Here is a 27,436-nt window from a genome sequence, read left to right as displayed (position 1 = left end):
TGCAATGAGTAAAAATTACCCTGGATCCACTTTAAAGAGAAACTCTGACCAAGAATTGAACTTTATCCCAATCAGTAGCTGATGCCCCCTCCTACGTGAGAAATCTATTCCTTTTCACAAACAGACCATCAGGGGGCGCTGTATGACAGTTTCTTGTGAGAGGGGTTTCACCACAATATCAGAGTACGTACTCCTGGCAGTTTCCTGTCTGTGAACCTTGTTACATTGGCCTCAATTCACTAAGCTTTATGAAACGTTTGATAATTTACCTCATGGGTAATATCTCATTTTGAATTCACTAAGGTGTTATAGATTTATTGAATATTTATTGGAAAAAAAGTTTAATAAAGCTATAACACCTTAGTGAATTCAAAATTAGATTTTACCCATGAGGTAAATTATCAAACGTTTGATAAAGCTTAGTGAATTGAGGCCATTGTGGGAAATAGCTGTTTACAGCGGTTTCCAACTGCCAAAAAAGCAAGCAGCAGCTACTTCCTGTGACATCACCTGTCAGCAGTAAAAATGTCACCATGTAATAACTGTCAGAATGTAAATCAGGGATTTAAAAGATTTTACAATGGGCAAACACTGACTTAATCATTTATACATAATTATTGTAAAAATGAAGCACTTTTTTTTTATTATTATTATTTTCACTGGAGTTCCTCTTTAAGCAAAATTCTAGTTTTGGGGCCTCCTACCCCTCCCCTACTATATTTACCTGCTCCAGTGCTGTGTCAGGCCTCATCTTTTTGGCAGCTGCACACCCTGTGCTGCTATCCGCCAGCTCCTAATCACGTGACATGCATCAGGAGCCTGAGAATGGCAGCAGTACGGCTACAGAGATGAAGAGACGAGATGCCGCGCTAGAGCAGGTAAATTGTACACTACTCCTCTGGACATACTCGGCAACCTGTGGAGGAGGAGCAAACCCCCATATTTCCTGGCCTCCCCTACATATGGGGGGGGGGGGGTCGAGGGGAATATCATTACTCCAGTACTGAGCTGATATATGTAACTTTACGGCCTGCTATCCACTAGCAGCGCTTTTCTAAGTGTTTGTGATTTGAAAAGCTCTTACTGATATACTGTTATGGGTGTGATCCTACATGAAGGATGTGATTTTATAAAAATCCCCCATAGCATCACATCAGCAAGAGCTTTTCGAACCACTAGCGCTTAGAAAAGCACTACTATTGGGTCTCGAGCCGTGTACGAATGAAATCGCTGCCGGGAGGCTTGGGTGCAGGATACAGCCGATATACGGCTTATCCTGCTCCTGCACAAGTCCCGGCGATGTTAATTATTATTCCCCCCCCCCCCCAGGTCGACGTGGATGGTAGGGAATTATGTAATTCGGCTTCCAGCTATTCCTGGCGGACGAATTACAGTGTTTAAAAAGCAAGCTGAAGTTGCTCTCTGTGCGCTGCTATAGCTGTAATTCCTATTACGGTCTGTGGTGGCGCCGGCTGCGCCCAAATCTCCTGCCCTATAATTGACGTGTTCGCTCAGGCCTACCTCTGTTTTTTCCATGAGGGAGAGGCAAGTACTGTATAAACTCGCATAAAAGCCGACCCACATATAAGCCGAGGTACCCACTTTTCCCTCAGAAACCAGGAAAAAGTGATCGAGCCGCGAATAAGCCCCCTACCCAGTAGCCAAATGTACACCCTTCCTCCTCATAGCCACATGTGCCCCAAGGATGATATAGCTGTTTCTCAAAACGCCACTAGATGGCGTCATAGATATGAGACAGCGATTGCCACACAGAAAGAATCCCCAATCATTGCACAGATGACACGTCACACTCCCCTCCACAAGCCAGGATACACAGGTAGTGTTCTTGAGCAGCACATTCTGCACACCATGTTGCAGTGGATGAGGGGCATGGACACAGCAGGGAACCAGCTGGCAAGAGCAGGATCACTAGTACACGATCCTTACACACCTCTGCCAGTAACAAAACCTGCTCCACCATCCATTCTGCTCCACTGACTCACATATAAGTAGAGGGGGTAACTTTTCAGCACATTTTCTGTGCTGAAAAATTAGGCTTACCTGCGAGTATATACAGTACATGAAGTAGCAGTTCTTTAATGCAAGTCCAGAATGTTTTCCGCCAGCAAGCTTCATAGTAGGCATAATGTATTCATCACCCGAAAAGTAATGAAAAGTTATGTTTCTGCTTGGAAGTGCTTAGAAATCTAACATTTTTCTCACACCCATCGCTAAAGTGTTTCTTTCCTTGCTTCAGATGTGACGGTGAATGTGATCCAGAGCAATGAAACGATTTCTGTGTGTGTGTCGCTATCTGAAAGCATCACCGATAAACAACCTAAGAAGAGGAAGAGCGACACTGAGGAGTCCGAAGCCAAGAAGGTGAAAAAGACAAGAGAATCATAAAAGCAAATCAATACTACAGGGATCCTCCAGTGGCATAACTAGAAATTGAAGAGCTCCAAAGCTACACTGTGGTACTGTGCCTAGGCACATTGGAGGACCCCCTCATCTTCAGTCCGGGGCCCCATAGCATCTGCTGTGACTACTATTACTAAAGCCCCCTATGAACCTCCAGATGGGCAGAAATGTCTTTCCACACACATGCTAGTGGTTAATTCACATGGACGGTACAACCATGGTTATTTCACCACCTCTTTATTGCAGCTGCTTCTATTGGCTGGTGCTGCCTGCATGGCTGGCCATTGCGTTTGTACAGTAATGCAGCACCAACGAATCTTTCAGTCTGTTACACCAGTGGCATCACGGCCGGTCACACAATGCATGGGGTGATTTTCAATCAAAAGCTGAACAGTCCCCGACTTACAAACAACTCACTGATATGAACGGCCTGGATTGTTTCAATGGGAATAAGTCAAAAAAAATAAAAATTTCAAATTGGACTTGCAGTTTTTGAGAAAATCGATTTAAATTTTTTTTTTTTTTAAATGACTTTTAAAGAGGAACTGAACTAAAAAAAGTCACTAAATTGAGCCTCCTTATACCTTGAAATTAATAATTACACAAAACACTTGTGAAGGGCAATATAAATATATATACTGTATATTTGTGCAATACAACTGAGTACAAGGGTTTTTTGAGAATGGCAGGCTCCATCTTACAGCTCTCACTCCATGGGAGGTATAAGCAGGTACAAAGGGCAGAGGTGACACAGAGGGGGACACTGGAGGCACAAAGGGACATAGAGGAGGTACAGGGGACAGAGATGGCACAATGTTCCGACCTAAAGCTAATGTAACCCCTGTTAAAAAAAAAAAAAAAGGCAGATACTCACCTAAGGAGAGGGAAGGCTCGGTCCTAATGAGCCATTCCTCTCCCGGTGGCCCCGATTCTGCGCTGGCTCCTCCGTTCTCGTCCCACGCCGAAGGGGACTTCTGAAGTCTTTGGGAGCAGAGTCCTCCCGAAGACAGGCGGCGCACCTGCGAGTGCGTCATAGAGGGCGCGCGTGCGCAGTGTTATCACGGCCCGTCTTCGGGAGCACTCAGGCTCCCGAAGCATTTCCGAAGCCTCCTTTCAGCCGGGAGACAGCAGTATTTCACCAAAACGGTCGAATACCGCTACGGGGGAGCCAGGACAGCAGCGGGCACCGGGAGAGGAGAGGGAGTGCTCTATGGGACCCAGAGCCTCCCTCTCCTTAGGGGAGTATCTGACTTTTTTGTAACCTGGTTCCCATTAGCTTTAAGAACAAATTCAGGTTAAGAACGAACCTACAGTCTATCTCGTTCGTTAACCCGGGGACTACCTGTATACATTATCAAGAGAAACGTGCCTGGAAAAGAGCCCTACTGATCTAACCAATAAGCTGCTTCCTAGTCTGTACCTCTCATTCAGCACTTCCTCCTTGTAGCCGTGATCTGCAGACACCTCAGTTCAGCTGGCCATACACCATACAATCTTGATTGTACAACCTTACCACATTAAGGTGCCTATACATCAGGTGATTTGACCAAGAGACAAATCTCTCTGATCAAATTTGGTCGGAGAGAGATCTGTCAGCTGCCCATACACCACAGGCCGATTCCAGATTGATTTCAGCATGAAATCTCTCGGGAATCAGCCAAGTCTGCCTCCTTGTCACTATTCCCTAATGTATAAATATGCATGTGGGGGTGTCGTAGCGCTCGTCGCTCATCCAGATATTGCTCAGTTACCCCCGCTCATCCCATCGAGCTAGTCAGTCCTGCATCCTACAGGTTTGTAGCAAACCGCAAACGTGCCTCCTGCTGCACATTTGCGGTTTGCTAAAAACCTCGAAAACCGCCGGTGTGCACCAGCCCATTGAAATACACTAGCCAAGCGGATTTACAGGCGGATGCGGCCGGCGGATCGCATCCAAATCCGCTCTGTGTGCACTGGGCCAAATCTCTGCAATCCGCACCAAAAACCGCTAGCGCTTTGTGGATCTGCTAGTGGTTTTGGTGTGCACTAGGCCTTCGTGAGTCTCGGGTGCACTACAGGTCTCAGATCAGCAGTTAGTGAGTCTCGGGTGCACTACAGGTCTCAGATCAGCAGTTAGTGAGTCTCGGGTGCACTACAGGTCTCAGATCAGCAGTTAGGCCTGGGGCACACCAGGAGTTTTTCTGAGCGTTTTGAGTTTTTAAATCTGCTGCTAATGTTATCCTATGTGTCTGTGCACACTGGAGCAATGAGGTTTTGTAAAAAAAAACAAAACCCATAGCATTACATTGGGAAGAGCTTTTGAAACCTCTAAAAGCTCTTCCCAATGTAATGCTATGGGTTTTTTTTTACAAAACCTCATTGCTCCAGTGTGCACAGACACATAGGATAACATTAGCAGCAGATTTAAAAACTCAAAACGCTCAGAAAAACTCCTCTAGTGTGCACCAGGCCTCAGTGATGAGAGGAAAACGTTACAGCTCTGTACCTGATGGATTTGTATAAAATCACAATCACACAGCATGGCATTTTTAGAGCAACTGCACTTAAAGTGGGATTGTCACCCTAAAAATCAAATTTCAAAAGCAACTGGTCTGAGTGTATTAACCTCCTTGGCGGTAATCCCGAGCTGAGCTTGGGCTATGCCGCCACGGAGGATTGCTCAGGTCCTGGTGGGCCGACTTGCATAATTTTCTTTTTCAAACACGCAGCTGGCACTTTGCTAGCTGCGTGTTTGTTCCGCTCGTGCCGCTGATCCGCCACGAAAGAGGCCCCCCCAGCAGACCCCTTGCGCAGCCTGGCCAATGGAGTTATGGTTCAGAGCAAGTCTAAACAGTAAAATCCCAGTTATCCAGCGCTGGAAGGAATTGCCTGATGCTGGATATGTGCATGTTCCAGTTGCTCGAGAACTCTAGGCTTTAATTGAACACTGACCGCCACCCACAAATGAAATGCAGAGCAGTGCGCAGCGGAAACAACTTACAAAACCACCAGGTGCCGGTCCTCTTTACTCCTGCAGCTGCCGGCCAGCGATGAGCTAAGGATGAAATCCGAATGGGTTTCATTCGGATTTCATCCTCCCAATTAATGCACCTGAGCGGGTGGGGGGGGAACTTACCCAGCAGCCTTCTTCTTTTACCCATCCTACGCTGTTCGAAGCTACGTCACGTGACTACTACGCTTCCCCCAACACGGAAGGAGGAAGTGTTTGTAGTCACGTGACCGCAGCTTGGAACACAGTGTGGGGTGGGATGGGTTAAAGAAGAAGGCTGCTGGGTAAGTTTACCCCCCCCCCCACCCCGGTGCATTAATTAGGAGGATGAAATCCGAATGAAACCCCTTTCGGATTTCATCTATAGCTCATCACTGCTAACAGCTACATCCTCGCACAGCTCCTGGTGTGTCACCTGACCTGGACTGGGTCACATGCACGCAGCGGAGCCGTATAGAGCAGATGCAACAAAGCAGATACAGGAGTGAAGAAGACCGGCGTGTGGAGGTTTTGTAAGCAGTTTCCACTGAGCACTGTTCTGCATAATCAGAAAGAAACACCCCCATAGCTCCCTGAGCCAACCTCCAGTTAGTTATGACTTCCGGTTATTTGGCACTCTACTGTAATTACATAACCTTACTTCACTTTCTCTTGAGTTAAAGAGTCTGAAGCCATAAAAAAAAAAAAACTTTTGACTTGCCATTCATCTTCAACAAGATCATAGCTGTAAAGCCGCATTCCCACGGCAGAACGATGTCTTTACCTCCCAAGCCCCAATCCCCAGGGCAAAATGATCAGATTGCTTCCTGGTAGAGGCAGAGCTTTGCGCAGTAGCTCTGCCTCTGCCCGCCCCTCAGTCTTCTTTCACTGAGAGGGGCGGGGAGAGGCAGAGATTGACGCAAGCAGAGGCAGAGCTACAGCACAAAGCTCTGCCTCCCATTTTTGCTCCAGGGATTTGGGGGGTATAAATTCATTGTTCTGCCGCGGGAACGTGGCACTTCAGCTATGATCGTATTGCTGAAGATAAATGGCAAATAAAAAGTTATTTTTTTATGGCTTCAGAATCTAAGTGTCACCCTCTCTGATTGTGGCACCTGGTATGGTCCGCACTTACTGCACCCCTTAGTTAACGCCAGTGCTGGTCGTAATGGAGAAAGCTACGCTTACAGATCATTACGCGTAATTTTACGCTATTACGCGTTACGAAATTACGCTTACGGCATAGACATTCAATTTCAGTACATGTCTGTAATTACGCATAGCACTTACGCAATTACGCGTAAGTACACCGTAATTCAGGTTATTACGTTATAGGCTTACGCGTAAAATCCTACTAGCAATTAATGCGTAAGGTCATGCTGCCAAGCGGAAAAGTTGACGCATGGATCAATGTTAGGTAGCCGCCGACTTTAAGGGTTAATAGCAAAGCCCCCTTAAGTGCTAAGAGCCTCAAATTTGGAGAATATATTAAGGAGATCAGAAGGAATAAGAGGAAAAAAATTTTTTTCAAAGACCTTATAGTTTTTGAGAAAATCGATGTTAAAGTTTCAAAGGAAAAATATATACATTTAAAAACCCGCCGACTTTAACAGTTAATAGCAAAGCCTGCTTAAAATTTAGGAACACCAAATTCACAGGGTATATTAAGGGGATCAGTGGGAATAAGAGGAAAAATTTTTTTTTCAAAAAGACCTTATAGTTTTTGAGAAAATCGATTTAGTTTCAAGGGCGAAAATGTCTTTTAAATGCGGAAAATGTCAGTTTTTTTTGCACAGGTAACAATAGTGTTTTATTTTCATAGATTCCCCCAAGTGGGAAGAGTTTTACTTACTTCGTTCTGAGTGTGGGAAATATAAAAAAAAAACGACGTGGGGTCCCCCCTCCCAGACCTCTTTAACCCCTTGTCCCCCATGCAGACTGGGATAGCCAGAATGCGGAGCACCGGCCGCGTGGGGCTCCGCACCCTGACTATACCAGCCCGCATGGTCCATGGATTGGGGGGTCTCGGAAGGGGAGGGGCAGCCAAGCTTTCCCCTCCCCCTCCGAGCCCTTGTCCAATCCAAGGACAAGGGGCTCTTCTCCACCTCCGATGGGCGGTGGAGGTGGAGGCCGCGATTTCCTGGGGAGGGGTTCATGGTGGCATCTGGGAGTCCCCTTTAAAAAGGGGTCCCCCAGATGCCCACCCCCCTCCCAGGAGAAATGAGTATAGAGGTACTTGTACTCCTTACACATTTCCTTTAAGAGTTAAAAGTAAATAAACACACAAACACATAGAAAAAGTATTTTAATTGAACAAAAAACATAACCACGAAAAAAGTCCTTTAATATTCTTAATTAACCATTAATACTTACCTGTCCCTTTAAAAGCCAGTTCCCACGCAATATCCTCGGAAATATACTAATCAGTTACAATGTAACAAAGTTATTACAATGTAACAACTTTGTTACTTTGTAACACCACCGCACCCGACGTCACTCGCCGCTCACCCGCCGGCCGCCGCATACACGCTAGTCCCCGCCGGCTCCCGCCGTCCACTCCGCCCACACCTGTCACCCATGGGTGCCAGCATGTATATAGGTGACATGTGGGAGAGGCGGGGAGGGCAGCGGAGCCGGCGGGGACTTAGCGTCCCTTCGCCCGACAGAGCTCTGAGCTATATTAGCTCAGAGCTCTCGAAAGCATCTTTGTATTTGGGCTCCAAGGAGCCCCATTGGTCCTTAGCAGACCAATGGGGTTCCTTCTGATTTGAAGGAACCCCATTGGTCTGCTAAGGACCAATGGGGCTCCTTGGAGCCCAAATACAAAGATGCTTTCGAGAGCTCTGAGCTAATATAGCTCAGAGCTCTGTCGGGTGACAGAGCTAAGTCCCCGCTGCCCTCCCCGCCTCTCCCACATGTCACCTATATACATGCTGGCACCCATGGGTGCCAGCATGTATATGGGTGACAGGTGTGGGCAGAGTGGACGGCGGGAGTCGGCGGGGACTAGCGTGTATGCGGCGGCCGGCAGGGTGAGCGGCGAGTGACGTCGGGTGCGGTGGTGTTACAAAGTAACAAAGTTGTTACATTGTAATAACTTTGTTACATTGTAACTGATTAGTATATTTCCGAGGATATTGCGTGGGAACTGGCTTTTAAAGGGACAGGTAAGTATTAATGGTTAATTAAGAATATTAAAGGACTTTTTTCGTGGTTATGTTTTTTGTTCAATTAAAATACTTTTTCTATGTGTTTGTGTGTTTATTTACTTTTAACTCTTAAAGGAAATGGGTAAGGGGTACAAGTACCTCTATACTCATTTCTCCTGGGAGGGGGGTGGGCATCTGGGGGACCCCTTTTTAAAGGGGACTCCCAGATGCCACCATGAACCCCTCCCCAGGAAATCGCGGCCTCCACCTCCACCGCCCATCGGAGGTGGAGAAGAGCCCCTTGTCCTTGGATTGGACAAGGGCTCGGAGGGGGAGGGGAAAGCTTGGCTGCCCCTCCCCTTCCGAGACCCCCCAATCCATGGACCATGCGGGCTGGTATAGTCAGGGTGCGGAGCCCCACGCGGCCGGTGCTCCGCATTCTGGCTATCCCAGTCTGCATGGGGGACAAGGAGTTAAAGAGGTCTGGGAGGGGGGACCCCACGTCGTTTTTTTTTTATATTTCCCACACTCAGAACGAAGTAAGTAAAACTCTTCCCACTTGGGGGAATCTATGAAAATAAAACACTATTGTTACCTGTGCAAAAAAAACCTGACATTTTCCGCATTTAAAAGACATTTTCGCCCTTGAAACTTAAAAATCGATTTTCTCAAAAACTATAAGGTCTTTTTGAAAAAAAAAAATTTCCTCTTATTCCTTCTGATCTCCTTAATATATTCTCCAAATTTGAGACTCTTAGCACTTAAGGGGGCTTTGCTATTAACCCTTAAAGTCGGCGGCTTTTTTATATTATACGGGAGCGTAATATTACGCGATTACGGCAGACTGTGTAATTTCAATGGGAGTTTACTGTCTTACGCGTAATTTGTTACGCGTAAAACGTAACCCCACGGTCTACGCGTAAAAAAATTCATCTGGCTTCAAACTTCCGTTTGATTTAATTAGAGCTTGGGTATGCTTCGGGCGCCACCTGAATGACTGCTTCTCCTCCATAGGAGTTCTCCTCTTTGTTGCAGGACATACTATCTGCACATGCTGTGTTGGGGGCATACTATGGGATTTGGTTAAATGGGAGACATAAGGGCTGCACATGTTAATAGTTTACACTACCTAGGCTCAATGTAATGTTTTCTACATTTCATATACACCCCGGCCCCCCAGCAGTCTGAAGTATGTTGACCCGGCCCTTAACCGAAAAAGTTTGGGGACCCTGGGGTAGCGGGTCAGCTTCCTGGCCAGGAGCGTTTTGATTTCATATCAATATTCCTAAGCTTTGGCAGTGATGAGATGCCTTCTATGTTACTTTCAATCAAGATTGTTATATGTAAATTAGGGGAGTCGATGGAATCAAACTGATAATTTTTGTACCGACTCCACAGCCCAAACACGCATTCAGCCCGGAACAGCAGGATGGGTGCGTTTCATACTTCCTCCATCCAAGCTGGGAGGAGGACGTACTGGAGCCAAATGAAATGAACCCAATCCTTCTGTTCCGTGCTGGATGCACATGTTCAGGTTCCAAACCTTGTATTGCTAAAGTCGCACAACAGTACCAAGGAATTCCTTTTGAGGTGTTCAGGGGCACTTGTCAAAATGAAAAGGGGTGAACATTTTAAACCCAGAGAAAGTCAAAATGTTCCTGAAAAAAAAATAAAAATAAAGTTGTTTCTGTATGGATAGCGCCACATCAGAAGTGTGAGAATGGTCAGGAAGGTGCGGGGTGAGACCCCTGGAGTGCGAAGGGGTTAAGAGTGCATAAAATAATGCTCCGTCTTACTTTGGATGCATTTGAGCAAAGTTTATAGCAGCATCTGACTTAAGACGTATTTTTGGAACAAAAGGCCTCCGATACTTCAGAACGTAATTTTAATTAACGGTCCCCAGCATCTGAACATAATTAACAAAGCAGGAAAACGTAAAACTTGTTCCCAAAACTTCCGGTCCCCTGTGAGTGTGACCACATCTGCTGTACACTAAAGAAAAAGGAATAAATAAAAAAGTGTCCCAAAAACAAAAAACAAATAAGAGAAACCTCTCACTCCAGTTTATGCAACATGAACAAATTAACATGACCAGTCAGTGTTTCCTAAGTGGCTCGATCCGAATGTTTCCCTTCTCAGGAGAGTCTGCCCCGGGTTCTTCCACTGACTCACAGGATGTGGACATAGTCGTCATTGTCATCGTCGTCCTCATCATCAAACTCGTCAGAGTCTATCGGGGTCAGATCACTGTCGCTGGAGAGGTCCTCATCCAAGATTTCCTCGATGTCGTCAAAGCTGCCGATACTGGAGAGGGAGGAGAAGCCGTGGGAGGAGGGCGAGCTGCTGTCACTCTCTGTGGGGATGTGGATCACCTCCTGATCTTGATCTGTCAGGAGAAACAAGGAGACGTTTTTTCACAGAGGTCACAATAATGTTCAGACACCACAGTGGAGAGGCGGAGTCCGTAATATGCACAACTCTGCTTACATGACTAAACACATATCCCACAAAAGAAGAGTGTGTGTGCTTGTGTGTATATAAAAGGGGGGGGGCTTAAAGTGTACCAGAGAGGACATGTGACCTGGTGAGATAGACGTGTATATACAGTGGCAAGCATCCAGACACTAATACTGCGCTCCTTTTCATTTTTCCCTGCCTGAGAGAGTTTATAATTAGCTATGGAACTGACCGTTTTTCTCCAGTTAGGACTCAGTCGGCTCACTGATAGGAAAGGGTTTTATAGCTGTAATTTTGCTAAGCAGATACCTGGGCTTTTTACTGTGAGAGGAAAAGATAAGAGGTCAATAGTTCATGTATTTTCACTCTGGGACTCTTGAGACACTGAAATTGAGCAGAGACTACGAAACATTAAATCTGCTTAGTAAATGTTTATACATAAAATAAAGCACTGAGATTTCTAAAGCCTCATCTACACGCGTAGATGAGGCTCCGATGTTACTTATCAATCGAGCCGCTGATGCGGCTCGATTGATAAAATCAGACAGGTCGGATCTTGCTACCACCAATTCCCTGCTCGTTCCCCGCGAGGGGACAATGGCAGGGAATCGAGCGGAAGATAAGTGGCACAGCACGGGGACCAGCAGGTATCGAATCCGGCTCACGCGCGGTAAGCGGGGACGCGCGGGTACACGCGGAGATGCTGAAGAGGCGATCCGGCGGCTAATCGAGCGGCCGGATCGGAGCCTCATCTACGCGTGTAGGTGAGGCTTAAGAGAGTCATTTTTAGAAGTAGGACAGATCCAATTACCGTATTTATCTCACTTTATTTTCATCTCTGGTTCACTTTAAATGTATAGTCTGTAGCCTGGGCAACAGACAAGGCACATGGATGACATGACTTCCATTCCAACATTTAAGCCATATGGAATTTGCACACTCCTCCAGGCTTTCACCATTTACTCTGTGCATCTGCACTGTATAACACTGAGCACCACCACATAACACAGTGGACGTGTGTGAGAGACCCGCAGGGAAAGAGTGGACCAGCAGCAGCTGCAGCATTTGAGGCAGCACACTTCTGATAGAGGGCCCATAGTCAGAGCACAAGCAGCTTTTCAGCGATTTGGCTGACAGGCAGGGATGAGCAGCAAGATGCAAATTTCGCCTCGCATTCAAATTTCTTGTAAAGGTTATGCAGCTTGAATTTGGACCAATAAAAATTGACACAAAGTTATTCTGATTGGTCCAATTCTAAGCTGCATATAATTTATGTGAGACTTGAATGCAAGCAGAAATTACTGGCATCTCACTGATAAAGACGAATTACAGGCAGACGGTAAAGGCTTCCAAAGACATCCGCTCTGCCACAGCATTTAGCGAAGCTCTCTGCTGGTAAAATATACTTGGATGAGCAGCACATTCCTGATAACCCTCACTGGATAAATCCCAAATGTACGCCATCTGGTGGAGACTTAAAGTGAACCCAAGGTAAAGGGGCTTATAGACCTAACGATTTTCCCGCCGATATACAGCAGATTCCATCACTGATCGAATCTACTGTGAAATCGTTGCACAAACGCTGACAGAACGATCGATTTCCATCCAAAATCAATCGTTCCCTTCGATTCCCGTCGATCCATTCATGCGGAAGATTTTGCTTGATCGCCGGCGGGTCGGGAGTGCGTCGATAGCGGCGTTCGAATGCCCGACGACCAACGCTAGCTGCAATACATTACCTGTTCCACTGACGCGTGTCCCCACTCTCTCCGCTGTCTTCTTCTCCACGCTGGGCTCAGAGTCCGGCTGGCTTCACTGAACTTCCTGTCCCGGCAGGAAGTTTAAACAGTAGAGCGCCCTCTACTATTCCCCGGACAGGAATTTCAGTGAAGCCAGCCGGACTCTGAGCCCAGCGCGGAGAAGAAGACAGCGGAGACCGGGGGACTTGAGCCGGCAGAGCAGGTAATGTATAGCTGAAATCGATTCACAATCTGTTTGCAGTAAAGGCAGCCATACGATCCCTCTCTGATCAGATTCGATCAAAGAGGGATCGGTTGGTCGATATGATGGCAAATCGACCAGTGTATGGCTACCTTAAGAGCTATAGAGGCTGCCATATTTATTTCCTTTAAAGTAATACCTAGTTGCCTGGCTATCCTGCTGATCTTCTGCCTCTAATATATTTAGCCACAAACCCTGAACAAGCATGCAGCAGATCATTATTGTCAAATCTGAATGATTAGCTGCCTGCTTGTTCCTGGTAAGATTCAGACACAACTGCAGCCAAATAGATCAGCAGGGCAGGCAGGCAACTAGTACTGTTTAAAAGGAAATATGGCACTCCAGTTCACTTGAGGGACTAGATTATGCACATCAACAGTGTCCAAAATGGTGACAAAGTGGATCACTGCTGCCATCTGGTGGTATTAATGCATAGTACAGCGCAATATCAGCAGCAGAGAGAAACATAGGGTTCCCACAAGGCAATCACACCAGAAACTCCACAGATAAAGCAAAGCCTGCAGTTTCCAGAAAGCACACAGGAAGGAAGTCTGACATTGGATGGAGGGTGAGCAGGAATAGAGAGACACCCAGGTGGGGTGCGGCCAGGACAAGAACCACCAGCCTTTTCTCAGGAGCCCAGCAGAATGAGGGCTACTAAGGAGGACAGCCATGTAAAGCAGTGGTGAGAGCCCAATAACTGCATGAGAACAAGAGGGGAGGGAGCCCTGATTGAGAATATGTACAGATTGGATGCAGCAAAGCGGGACAAGAAGTGAAGATGACCAGTACCCGGAGGTTTTGTATGTGGTTTCCGTGGGGGAGGCTAGGGTTACATTTACACCCCTGGTTTCTTGAACTCTCAAGCAGCTGGAAATTACACATATCGGCACCTGGCAATCTCCTCCTGTGCTGGATGACCAGGACCACCAATGAGGAGCCGCTGGAGGGATACACACCGGCCAGGAGAACAGGCAACTTCTACCCACTGTACAACCTCCAAGAAGCAGAGCTTTCACCTCCTGCGAGCAGTCAGAGAAATACCCCCCAGCCCCAGTTCTACCCCCAAATCGCCTGCAGTGACAGGTGTGACATTTCAGAATGATAGATGTGATCTGGTAAATGAACCTCACATTTTAACTATAGGAAGAGAACATAGTCCTAAAAGCAAACCTGAAGTGAGAGGCTGAAATACTTTTGTCCTTTTAAACAACACACACTGCCTGGCTGTCTTGCTGATCCTCTGCCTCTAATACTTATAGCTGTAGCCCCTGAACATGCATGTAAATCCCACGTTTCACCGGATTAGCTGCATGCTTGTTTCAGGTGGGTGATTCAGGTACTGCTCCAGCCAAAGAGATCAGCAGAACTGCCAGGCAATCTGCATTATCCTTTAAGGTATACTTAATGCGAACCAGAGACCAAGCACCCTCATGTATTTTACTATATATATCAATGGGAACAGAGAAAACACCTACCCTGCTCTCTGTTTCATCCTTCACTGCTCAGCCTGCTACTTAACAGCCCTGATAAAATCTCCGACTGAGCATTCAGCTTTGCTCAGGAATCTTTATAGCCAAGTAATTATAGCAGAGCCAGAAGGGGGCAGGCTTGGTCTTGAAAATACATCAGAGAAGACAGATTCAGCTATAATGATTCCTGAGCAAAGCCAGACTGAATGCTCAGTTGGGGATATTATCAGGGCTGATAACAAGCAGGGTGAGGTGAGCAGTGAAGGATAAAACCGAGAACAGGGTAGGTGTTTTCTCTAATGTTCCCACCGCTATATATGGTAAAATACATGAGGGTGCTTCATCTCTGGTTCACTTTAAAGGTATCCTTTACAATAAATCAATATCAACCCTTGCACACAAAGCGAGCATTTGCACCAAGGCATAACACACAATAAAAACTCAGAAAATGGAGGCTTAGTTCTTAAAAAAAAATGCTGCAGCTTTCTCAAACTGAGCCAATACACCGAAAAGAGTCAAGGTTTCCTCCTTGGGATGGGTCTACTCATACCAGCACACGAGTCATGCATACGACTAGAACTTGGACTGGGAGCATCTGGGGTTCTTAAAGGACACTTCAACTGAGAGGGATATGGAGGCTGCCATATTTATTTCCTTTCAAAGTGTACCTGAGGAAAAAAAAAATAATAATCGGCACCTTGGGCTTCCTCGAGCCCCCTGCAGGCCGTTGGCTCCCTTGACATCCTCCCGGGACACTCCGATCATCCACTAGCCGGTTTGTTAAAGAGAAACCATAACCAAGGATTGAACTTCATCCCAATCAGTAGCTGATACCCCCTTTTACATGAGAAATCTTTTCCTTTTCTCAAACTGATCATCAGGGGGCGCTGTATGGCTGATATTGTGGTGAAACCTCTCCCACAGTGTTATGTCAGGACCATGGTGCTGACATTACACTGTGGGAGCCTTGTTGCATTGTGGGAAAGAAAAGCTGTTTCCAACTGCCAAAAAAGCAACATCTCCTTCCACAGACATCACCTGCCAGCAGTAAAAATGTCACCATGTGATAAATGTCAGAATGTAAATAAGGGAGAGGAAAGATTTTACAATGGGCAAACACTGACAATCATTTATACATAATTATTGTAAAAATTAAGCACCTTTTTCATTATGTTATTTTCACTGGAGTTCATTTTTAAAGTCAGTAAATGTGCACCCCCCATCGCCGGGAGCGTTCCGCACAGTACTACTGCACAGTACGCTTCCAGTGGCGGGAGCGGGCAAGTGGCTAGGCTGTGCATCCGATGTACATGGCGACTACAGGAATTACTGGGACGGCTAGCGGAGGATCAAGGCGGCCCAGGAAGATGGCAAGGGAGCCATCAGCCTGAAAGAAGCCTGAAGTATGCACATTTTTTCTCTAATTTCTCAGGCTTTCTTTAAACAATACCAGTTGCCTGGCAGTCTCTAATCCTTTTAGTTATAGACCCTGAACAAGCTTACCGATCAGGAGCTCTGGCTGTGAGACTGCATTAGCTACATGCTTGTTCCAGATGTGTGATTCAGGCTCTACTGATGAAAAAAAGATTAGCAGGTTTGCCCAAACAACTAATATTGTTTAAAGGAAATAAATATGGCAGCCTCCATATCCCTCTTACTGCAGTTGTCCTTCAAGAGACTGCATCTTTATTTGAAGTGACATTTACAATGAACAGGTGTTGTGTATAGTCATATTATTCAGTATTTGGGGAATAAGTGGTTGCCTCTAATCTCTGCAGAAAGTTTCCAGTCAGCGTCGGTGTGATGACAGCTGTACAACTGCAGCATGTTTGTAGGTTGTGGTGCATTTGCCAAGCAGTTCGTGTACACAAGCCTCAAACATCATCCTGCACAGATTCAGCAGTGTGGTGTCAGAAAGAGCCGTCGTGTGCGTTAGTGAAATAATCGCAGGCACTCATCAAGCAGCTGTACTCGGAACACAACACAGACTCCACACCAATGAAAAGTGAGACTCCCCCCATGAACAGAGACTCCACCCACACACTCCACCAATGAAGAGACTCCACCCACAGACCCCACCCATGAACAGTCTTGTTCACGCCCGACTGATTCCTGCACAGAGAACAGACTCGGCCTCCTGCAGCGAGTGGCAGTGGTCACGCACCTCTCACCTTTGCGCTCTAAGATCAGAGCCAGTCTGCGATCTTTCATCTCTTGGCTCAGTTTGGCCACCATGCGGTCGATGCAATTGTCGAGGACGAGGGACCGCGTCTGGGAGGTTATGGTCTGGCGGCAGATGGGACACTCCTCTTTACGCTTCCTCCAGGAGGTGATGCAGAAATGGCAAAAGCTGTGCGCGCAGTTCAGGGTGACGGCCTGAAGGTGGCAAGAGAATCAACAGATCAACCAACAGAGGCGCAAGAACCTCAGGACTTCCCAACTACAGCTGCAACACCATATACAGGTAGTCCCAAGCTAACAACCTAGATAGGCACTGTAAGTTAATTCTTAACCTGAATCCATTCTTAATGCAGACCTGAACTCAGAACTTCATCTCTGCTCTAAAAGATAAGCAGCAGCATAATAACCTTTTAAAGAAAAAACATTTCTTTGTTACAGCTGATACAAATCCTGCAGTATCTACTTCCTGCTTTCATGGAAGCAGACATAGGGTTAAAGGGAACCTAAACTGAGAGGGATATGGATGCTTCCTTTTAAACAATACCAGTTGCCTGGCTGTCCTGCTGATCTCTTTGGCTGCAGTAGTGGATGAATCACACACCTGAAACAAGCATGCAGCTAATCCAGTCTGACTTCAGTCAGATCACCTGATCTGCATGCTTGCTCAGGGGCTGTGGCTAAAAGTATTAGAGGCAGAGAATCAGCAGGAGAGTCAGGCAACTGGTATTATTTAAAAGGAAAAATTCATATCCTGAGTTCACTTTAACCTTCCTGGCGGTAAGCCCGAGCTGAGCTCGGGCTATGCCACGCAGGATTTCTCAGGCCCTGCTGGGCCGATTCGCATAATTTTTTTTTGGTACACACAGCTAGCACTTTGCTAGCTGTGTGTACTGCCCGATCGCCGCCGCCACCTGCCGATTGCCGCACCGCCCCCCCCCCCCGACCCCGTGCGCTGCCTGGCCAGTCAGTGCCAGGCAGCGCTGAGGGGTGGATCGGGACTCCCTTAGACGTCACGACATTCATGACGTCGGTGACGTCATCCGAAGCCCTTCAGGAAATCCCGTTCTTTGAACGGGATTTCCTGATCAAAGATCGCCGGAGGCGATCGAAGCGGGCGGGGGGATGCCGCTGTACAGCGGCTATCATGTAGCGAGCCCTAGGCTCGCTACATGATTTTAAAAAAAAATAATTTAAAAAACAGTGCTGTGCTGCCCCCTGGCGGATTCTAATAGACTGCCAAGAGGGTTAACATCCTGTGCTTTCAAGTAAGCTTACCTGCCTTTGCAGTCAGGTGATACAGGGGAGATATTAAATTACAACTTGTGATTATACAGGAGGAATAGGATAAACACAAAAAAATAAATAAATAATAAAAAAAAGGTGCATTTCTCTGTTTTTCTTCTGTCCTGTGCAAGAGTACTAGCCACAGTGTGCCATCTCTGTCCCCTGCACCTCCAGTATTCCCTGTGTCACTGTTCCCCTGTGCCTCTCCAGTATCCCCCTCTGTGCTATCTCTGTCCCCTGCACCTCCAGTATTCCCCGTGTCACTGTTCCCCTGTGCCTCTCCACTATCCCCCTCTGTGCCATCTCTGTCCCCTGCACCTCCAGTATTCCCCGTGTCACTGTTCCCCTGTGCCTCTCCAGTATCCCCCTCTGTGCCATCTCTGTCCCCTGCACCTCCAGTATTCCCTGTGTCACTGTTCCCCTGTGCCTCTCCAGTATCCCCGTCTGTGCCATCTCTGTCCCCTGCACCTCCAGTATTCCCTGTGTCACTGTTCCCCTGTGCCTCTCCAGTATCCCCCTCTGTGCCATCTCTGTCCCCTGCACCTCCAGTATTCCCCTCTGTCATCTCTACCCCCATATCCCCCTGTGCTTCCCCAGCCTCACGCCTTTGACAGAGTATGCGCATAAAAAGCAGCAGCGCTTGTCCCACCTGCTCCAGGGGGCGCCTGCAGTGGGCAACTTCCTCTCACCCTCACTGTTCTTCCTAGTGCTGGTTTCTCCTGATCGCATCAATACACGTGACATACAGGAAAAGCTAGCACTGGGGGGGGGGGGGGGGGGGGGGGATCAGTGAGAGCACGTTGCTCATCACTGCAGGGGCCCCCTGGAGCAGGTGAGACAAGTGCTGCTGCTTACTATGCGCATACTCTGCTAAAGGATCAGGGCTGGCGGGGTACAGGACAGGGAGTTCCTGACTGTGAGGCATCATTGCAATGAATCGGCAGGTGTTCATAATGTACATTGGGTGTTTGTCCATCAAGGTTGGCGAACAGCGGGTCTCTCACAATGACCGACAACCCCTGAGAATTGTCCTCACCTCTATGAAATTCTCGGAACAGATGATGCACTGCAGCTCGTTGTCCAACACATCGTTCATGTGGCTGAGGACCTCTTCCCTCTGCGCCGCCATCCTCTCCTTCTCTTTCTGCAAGAAGTACAGGTCACATGACATATAGGCATAATCCCAGAAGCCCGCTCACGTTTCTGCCCAATCTTACACCATCAAAATTCAGCATTAACGGGATAATAGAGGCACTACAAGTTGCCGGTACAATCCCTGCTGTACTCTGCTATGCAAACAGAACCATTCACACCTGATTTCTGACCCAAAAGGATGGTCACAGTCCAGTGCTCCCAAGAACTAGAGTCCTCACAATCTCATCCTCCTAATGGACCAGAAGCCTCACAATGTAATCCTCCTAATGCCTGGTACACACCATGCAAGTTCCCATCAGATAGATGGGTCGATAGATAATCCCTAACAGATTTGATCGGATTTTCGATCATTTTTCTGATCACTTCTGTGCAAATCGATTAGATAAATGATCGGAAATCAGATTGGACCTGTCGGAAATTATCTATTTGACCCATCTATCTGATGGGCATGGTGCGTACCAGGTTTAAGGAACTAGAGACATCACAATCTGATCCTTCTAAAGGTGCCCATACACTGAGCCGATTAGTGGCCGATCGATCGAAGTAGATCGATCGCAAATCAATTGACCAATCGATCGATTTGAGGCCGATTTCGAACGATTTCAATCGATCTGACATGTTGGAAAATCTAGGCTGATCTGTTGAAATTGCTTATTTTGCATTGGACCTAAAGGAAATCTGATGGCAAAAAAATGCCATCAGATCGATTTTCATTACATTTCATACTGAAATCTATTGGAAATCTGTTCCTAGTAAAAAAGGTTTCTAAATACATCAGATAGATCAGAGATCTGATGATCTATCGAGTGTATGGCCTGGCTTAAAGGACTAGAGACCTCACAATCTGATCCTCCTAAAGGTGCGTACACACGCTGTATTTTTTACAAACGACGGGTCGGTGAGACCCTCCCACAGGGCGGTCGTTCTGCTGACAGTAGCACGTGTGTACAAGCTGTCGGCATACTGATAAGACCGTTTTTTACTGGTCCGCACGGAGGATCAGTCAAAAAGTCTTAGTCTGCCAACAGCTTGTACACACGTGCTACTGTCAGCAGAAAGACCGCCCTGTGGGAGGGTCTCACCGACCTGTCGTTTGTACAAATATGGTGTGTGTACGCACCTTAATGGACTAGAGACCGCACAATCTGATCCTCCTAAAGGGGCAAATACACTTACACGATTTCCTGCCGATATACAGCAGATTCGATCACTGTGATCGAATCTGCTGTGAAATTGTTGCACAAACACTGCCTGAAAACGATTGTTCCCGTCGATCTGTCCGTGCGGAAGATTTCGCTCAATCGCTGGGTCGGGAGTGCGTCGATAGTGGCGTTCGAATGTCCGACGACCGACGCTAGTGGCAATACATTACCTGTTCCGCCGCGCCTGTCCCTTCTCCACCCTGGGCTCCAGCTGGCTACACTTACTTCCTGTCGGGGGAAGTTTAAACAGTAGAGCGCCCTCTACTGTTTAAACTTCCTTGACAGGAAGTAAAGTAAAGCTGGAGCCCAGAGCGGAGACGAGACAGCGGAGGTAGGATCAGGTAATGCATGCGAAGAGGGGGGGGGGGGGGGGGGATCCCTTTTTGATCAGATTCGATCACAGAGAGAGCTATCTGCTGGTGGCAATCGACCAGTGTATGGCAGCCTTAAGGAGATAGAGGCCCCACAATCTGATCCTCCTAATGGACTAGAGGCCTCACAATCTGATCCTCCTAATGGACTAGAGGTCTCACAATCACAGTTCCATAGAATCGATTGATGGCTGAAATCGACCAGTATATGAGTCCCTATAGATTGCCATCCGATGTGGCAAAAAGATAGATCTAATCAGAGAGCGATCTATTCCTTCCACACACAGTTTTATAATAGACAGCATGAAATCTGTTGAAAATTGATCGAATGGCAGTGTTGCACTGATTTCATTCAGTGCTAGGAGCTGTTGTTCGATCTCACACAGACTGATCGAATCAGCTGGGAAAACTTATAAATGTATGACTGCCTGAGAAACTTTATTCAGAAGCTGCAGCCTGCAGAGCTGTCTACGCCGGAGGAAATGCAGGATTCATTTGCAAAAATACACATTTGTGCCCAAGAATACACCGTACAGGTCAAACTCCTTTTATACAAAGGATTAGTGTCCATCCCTCTTCAGCTAATCCAGAAGCTGCTTTTCTGCAAACATACAAGTCTCTATATCTCACCTGTGTCTCCTGCAGTTCCTTATTCTTTGCTTGAATAATGTTTTCAAAATCTTGGTGGCTGCGATTCAGATCCTCCATCAACAGAGAATTCTGGGAAAAATGGAGCAGATGTTTCAGTTGCAGAACAGGGCCACATATGGACATAGTCACCCCTCACACTGCGCCATGCACACCCCCTCCTGCTAGGCCATGCAAGGCCACCAATCCTCACATGATGCCCCTCCCACTCGACCACGCACGGTTGCCTGCTCCCAACGAAACACTCATGGACGCTTGCTCCCGACAGGCTACGCACAGATGACAGCTCCCACTACACCACACATACCTCATGCAGAACCTGGGCCACGCACAGGCCCCCCTCTCCCGCGGGGCAACGCACAGGCACCCCCTCCCGCCGGGCCACGCACAGGCACCCCCTCCCGCCGGGCCACGCACAGGCACCCCCTCCCGCCGGGCCACGCACAGGCACCTCCTCCCGCCGGGCCACGCACAGGCACCTCCTCCCGCCGGGCCACGCACAGGCACCTCCTCCCGCCGGGCCACGCACAGGCACCTCCTCCCGCCGGGCCACGCACAGGCACCCATTCCTGTTGGGACATGCACTGACACCCCCTGCCACTGGACCATACCTCATGCAGAACCTGGGCCAGTTGTTCCTTCAGATGTTCCTCTTCTGTGGCTTTAGACTCCCACGCTGAGCTCTACAAACACAAGATAGTTCTCTAATGTCCAGTTAACTACAGTCAATGTGCCTGTTATAGGGATTGTATCACAACTGTAGTGCTGACATCTGCCGTAGCATTTATAGCCTATATAAAAACAAAATTTGGAGGGGGGGGGGGGGGGGTTAACCTGTCTGTAGGTTTCTAGGGTGTGGAAGAAAGCTGGAGTACCTGGAGGAAACCCACACAAACAAACATGGTGTGAATATAAAAATTCCCTTGATAGTGACCTAGCCCAGGTTTGAACCGGAGACCACAGCGCTGGAAGAGAATAGTGATATTCACGATGCCGCTCGTTTTTAGCTTCTCTGTCTCCCTTTCCTCCGTCACACAGAACCCTCTGAATGGACAGCAGTACAGCCATCACTGAGAATTTTGGATAAGATTGAATAAGACCATCTGTCAGGCTTTTACTGTTGTGTTCTCAGTGGAAAGAATATTTTGCTTCCTTTTCCTAGTAATGGCAGAATAGCCAAGCATCTCGGGGTGACCCAACATGACTAGGAAAGTATAAAGGGACTAAAAGAGACCAAAAAGCCTTCCTACTAAAAAGCAATGCTCAGTGTAATTTGCCTTCTTAAAACAGAAGGTATTTGCGATAATTCAGCTTTAAAGGGAAGGTTCAGGGAGGAGAACTACTGCGCCTGCGCAGTACAGCCCGGCAGACGTCCGATGACGTCAGCGCGCCGGCATGGGACGCAGAAGTGCCAGGAAATGGAGCGCAGAAGAGCTCGACCTGGCAGCCGGCCTGGCCGGGTCGGGCACCGGAGACCACCGGGAGCCTGCGGAGCGGCGGCGAGGGCACCTCCTGCCTGCCACGGGCTGGAGGAAGCCCCAGGTAAGTGGAAATTTATTTTTATTTTTTGAATCCCCTCCCTGAACCTTCCCTTTAAGGGAACATCTGTGGTTACCTGCAATGTGCTGCTACTGAATATGCAAATTATCTCATTATGCCCCTGAAGCTAGGTTCTGAAATTGAGCCTGGCTTCAGGGGCGTAAAGAGATAATTTGCATGTTCAGAAGCGGTGTATTGTGGATAACCACAGTTGCTCACTTAAAGGGAACCTGTACTGAGTAAAAAATGTTTAAATAAACACATGAGGTATCTTCAAATGAACATTACATAGTCACCTCGCCATCAGTTCCTTTCAGAAGCTCACCATTTTCTTCTGACAATGATCCCTTCCAGTTCTGACAACATTTTGTCAGAACTGAAATATATCAATTGCTGTCAGTTATAGCTGAGAGGACAACTGATGTGCCAAGTAATGTCTATGTTTCCCTATGGCTCAAGTGGGTGATGTTACAGTTTAACAGTGTGCTGACCAGGAAGCTGTTATGGGGTAATGGCAATTTTCAAAATGGAGGACGGAGAATTCCCTGGACAAACAGGATGTGGTAGAGGAGAAAGAGATTGAGGAGTAGACTACACGGGGGGGTAAGTATGACTTGTGTATGTTTATTTTGACTTTTAATTTTCAGTTCAGGTTTTCTTTAAAGCTGAAATATCGCAAACACTTTATTTTAAGAAAGCAAATCACAATAAGCATCGCTAGTAATGCCAGAAGTTAGAGAATCATTACGCTAATGAAAAATTATCAAAGGCTGCAACTACACAAGAGTGGCTCAATTTACAAAAAACAAAACAAAAAAAAACATGCTTTTTCCAGGAGCCGTGTGCTCACTTGTGATATATTATCAGCAGCAAAGGAACACTTTTTATGTTACTTCACAAAGGGTTTCACTTATTTTAACCACTTTGTCACCAGACCTTTTTCCCCCTTATGGACCAGAGCAGTTCTGACATTTTAGTTATGTCCCTATTTAATCAGCAACAACTTTATTCATACTTATTACACCTAAATGAAATATATTTTTTTAAGACAAACAAGGGTTTCATTGTTTAGAATTTTTACCTCAAACTATTTTGTTTTCTATTCAGTTTAATGGGGGGGGGGGGGGGGGGGGGCTATTTCTACCATTTATCATAAAACTTAATATATGTTTGCCACTATTTATGGTGAGGATATTGGATTCCGAAATAAAGCTACAGGAGTCTATGCACTCCTGATGTTCTTGCTCATCGCACACCATACACGTTGCTGAAATGCACACGATAACACGTATATTGTGTGAAGAAGGCGTCCTTTGTTAGTTGCTATCAAACACTCCCACTACCAACCTGGGTCAGTTCCTACATGATACACATGTTGGATTTGTGCGGTCTACACAACATGGGTAAAGTTAGAAAAATGTTTTCATAAACTTATTCTTTTAGTAGGGAGGATCAATGAGATGCAATTTTCCTTGCATTCAAATGTCATGTAAAGGTTTTTCAACTTGAACTCCGACCAATTAAAATTGACTGGAAGTTATTCTGATTTCAAGCTGAGATTCGAATGCCAGACGGAATTATATGCAACTCATTTTTCATCCAACCAAGTTTCATGCGACACAATGAGTGAGAGTTTAGTAAACTTAGCAAGTCAGGTAATGAGAAACAAAAATGCACAACTGGATTACATGCTATGCATTAACTCTGAGAACTGCAAATCCTTCTATATTCCACACAGCAAATCTGAAGCAAAAATAAGCTTATGAAATAATGAATTGTATGTGCAGCACACCTAAGCAACAGAATATTGGTAGCAAAGAAGAGTCTCGTTGTTTTCTAGTACAGGAAGAGTTTAAAAAAAACAAAGAAAACACACTATGCAAAACAGCTTTTTTGAACGATTCCACCTACAGTCATGGTTTCTAAAGTGCTTAAATAGCCAAGACACAGTGAGAAGCATCTTGAGATAAAATTTTACTGCAGGAAAGTTCAAGGGGCTGTTATTTGTTTTGTTTTATAGCTTAACCATTTCAGCCCGCAGGGATTTTTCACCTTATGCATCAAAGCAATTTTCACCTCCCATTCATTCGCTAATAACTTTATCACTACTTATCACAATTTATTGATCTATATCTCGTTTTTCCGCCACTAATTAGGCTTTCTTTGGGTGGTACATTTTGCTAAGAATAATTTCTTTATAAATGCATTTTAACAGGATTAATAATAAAAAAAATTGAAAAAAATTCATTTCTCAGTTTTCGGCCATTATAGCTTTAAAATAATCCACGTTACCATAATTAAAACCCATGTATTTTATTTGCACGTTTGTCTCGGTTATTATACCATTTAAATTTTGTTCCTATCACAATGTATGACGCCAATATTTTATTTGGAAATAAAGGTGCATTTTTTCCGTTTAGCGTCCATCACTATTTACAAGCTTATAATTTTTTGGAAAATTTTTTGTAGTATACCCTCTTCAAACAAATATTTAAAAAGTTCAGACCCGTAGGTAACTATTTGTCTTTTTTTTTCCATTAAAAATTGTATTTTGGTAATATTTTGGTGTGGGAAATAAACAGTTAATTTTTAATGTTATGTGTAAATTGTAATGTAAAAATTATGTAGATGTAGTTTTACTATTTGGCCACAAGATGGCCACCTTGAGTTTTTTTTCCTCCTTGTGCTTCTCGCTAACCGGAAGCACAAGGGGGACGCGGAAAATGTTACAAATGTTACATGCTGGGGACACGGATCGGTGATCAGGAACATGGTTCACTGATCCCAGGGCTACCAGGGGACAGCACGGGGGCACACCCGCGATCGTGCACCGAAGCGCGGCACCGCAGACGTGAGTTTCACATCCGGGCGGCAGAAATGGTTAAAAGAGTGGTTTTAAAACTGCAACTGTGACAATGATGCAACGTTACAAAATAAGTTATAACTGAAAATAAAAATGTGAGACGTTTCTTTGCTTCAACATATACAATTCATTTTACAGTATCATAAGATTTTTCCACTTCAGGCTCGCTTTAAGTAATGGAACACTCAGCTTAGACTAAGTTGTCACTCATGTTTAGAGCAGTTTCAAAAATGAAGTTAGATACTTCAGTAGAGGGAAGCCTCTGCAGAGTCTTCCCTAGATCGATGACTTGTGGTCCACCGTTCCAGCACAGGATCCCTTCTCAGCATATTCGTCAAGGGCTTGTGGAATATGCTTTCGTGGTCATGCACCCATCCATGTACGTGTGACCATATTACGCATATGCAAGTACGGGCCACGCCTATGCTGTAGCACAGAGCTGCTCATGCTGAGCTTTCATCTCCAGGCACGAGAGGCTTCATACTAAAGCGCACGTGAGGCCCGAACCCGAGCATGTACAGTATTGGCCATGCTTCAACACGTGAAATCACAGCCACAACAGGGTTCCAGGGAGCAGCAGAGTTGTAGAGTATGATCTAGGAAGCTTCTGGGTGGGTGGGAGGATGCATTTAGAGGCTTCTCACTATTTAGGTAAATATCTTACTTTTTTCTAAAGTCACAGGGTTGCTTTAAGACTGCCCAGCCTATTCCCCCTTACTTTGCCCTGGTCATTCTGTAAGGTCCTCTTCAGCTGGTTGACTTTGTGGAGATGTTCTTCCCTCTTGATGCACATCTGTTTCTGGAGATCCTCAAGCTCTTGCTGGACGTTGAGCAGACACTGGCTGTCTTTCGAGGTACCCTGCTGCGGCTTTTTCATCTTTTTCTGCATACATCTCTGCTTCTGCTGGACCTGAGAGTTCAGAGAGCGGAGCTCCGCCATAGACTGTCTCATCTCAGACAGGTGGAAAGTGCCAGCGCACTGCTGTTGGGTGGCCGCCATGTAGTCGCTCTGAGAATCAACTTCTGGCCCCTCAGTGGAAACTTTCACAGTTGGAAGTTTGGAGAGTTTATTTTTTTGGGACTTAGACTGTTCTCCGTCTCTCGAGACACGCTGGACTTTGGATCTGGACATGGTGGACGTCCCCTCCGTTCCAGAAGCCTCCGAGTCATCACAGTTCAGCTTGCGTTTGCTTCGGGGAAGCTTGGTCTTCCCAGGCAGAGGCTGGATCAGAAATGTTTGTATCTGCCCCAGGTTCTCCTGGACCAGTTTGTACTCAAACTCAGGCTTGTCGTTGCTTGACAGAGGGACTCCCAATTGGATGATGCAGTCTTTGGTCAGTAGGCAAGGTTTGTTGGGCTCCAGCCTCTCCTGGTTCACCCACACACCATTTAAACTCTGCAGAAGGGAGACAAGAGGGGGACAATATATCAGCAAACAAGATGGCCGACACAAAGCAACCAAAAGGAATTAACATGGGGAGCTACCCTGCAATAAATTGGAATATTCTCTAATTAATTACCACACAGTAAACAACCCTCCTGGGGCACCTGCATCAGTGGGTCAAATAATAAGTGTAAAGGTACAATTTTTATTATACAATCTTACCACTTCTATGTAATATGAGGTAATCCTAAAGTATCCATTCTCTCACTTTACCCTTCTACTAAATACATTTAAGATTGTACAAATCAGTATTCTACAATAGGTGAGCACCTTTGGGGTAT

At 46.3% G+C, this 27,436-nt stretch overlaps 2 protein-coding genes across 10 annotated transcripts in view; one reads left to right on the top strand and one right to left on the bottom strand.

Moving 5' to 3' along the window:
- The window catches only part of LOC137504365 (uncharacterized), a 73,341-nt gene extending 70,432 nt beyond the window's left edge, over positions 1–2,909 (top strand). For all 8 annotated transcript variants that reach the window (XM_068232685.1, XM_068232690.1, XM_068232689.1 and 5 more), the window contains one exon: positions 2,258–2,909. In XM_068232685.1, the coding sequence (XP_068088786.1) occupies positions 2,258–2,406 (149 nt within the window). In that variant the 3' untranslated portion in view covers positions 2,407–2,909. The remainder of the gene's footprint in view (positions 1–2,257) is intronic.
- A 7,497-nt stretch (positions 2,910–10,406) lies between these two features.
- Positions 10,407–27,436, bottom strand: part of RNF8 (ring finger protein 8) — a 41,017-nt gene continuing 23,987 nt past the window's right edge. Inside the window, exons 3-8 of one of the 2 annotated variants that reach the window (XM_068232679.1) lie at positions 26,430–27,107; positions 21,921–21,992; positions 21,292–21,381; positions 18,970–19,077; positions 16,640–16,844; positions 10,407–10,924 (exon numbers count right to left, since the gene is read on the bottom strand). In XM_068232679.1, coding sequence (XP_068088780.1) covers positions 10,707–10,924; positions 16,640–16,844; positions 18,970–19,077; positions 21,292–21,381; positions 21,921–21,992; positions 26,430–27,107 — 1,371 coding nt within the window. In that variant the 3' untranslated portion in view covers positions 10,407–10,706. Of the gene's footprint in view, positions 10,925–16,632; positions 16,845–18,969; positions 19,078–21,291; positions 21,382–21,920; positions 21,993–26,429; positions 27,108–27,436 lie in introns of both variants that reach the window. The other variant, XM_068232680.1, reaches the window with a different exon arrangement.

This window comes from Hyperolius riggenbachi, chromosome 4 (assembly GCF_040937935.1).
Source record: "Hyperolius riggenbachi isolate aHypRig1 chromosome 4, aHypRig1.pri, whole genome shotgun sequence".
NCBI lineage: Eukaryota > Metazoa > Chordata > Amphibia > Anura > Hyperoliidae > Hyperolius > Hyperolius riggenbachi.
Note: the sequence above shows the minus strand (reverse complement) of the source record. Positions and strands in the feature narration are given on the sequence as shown.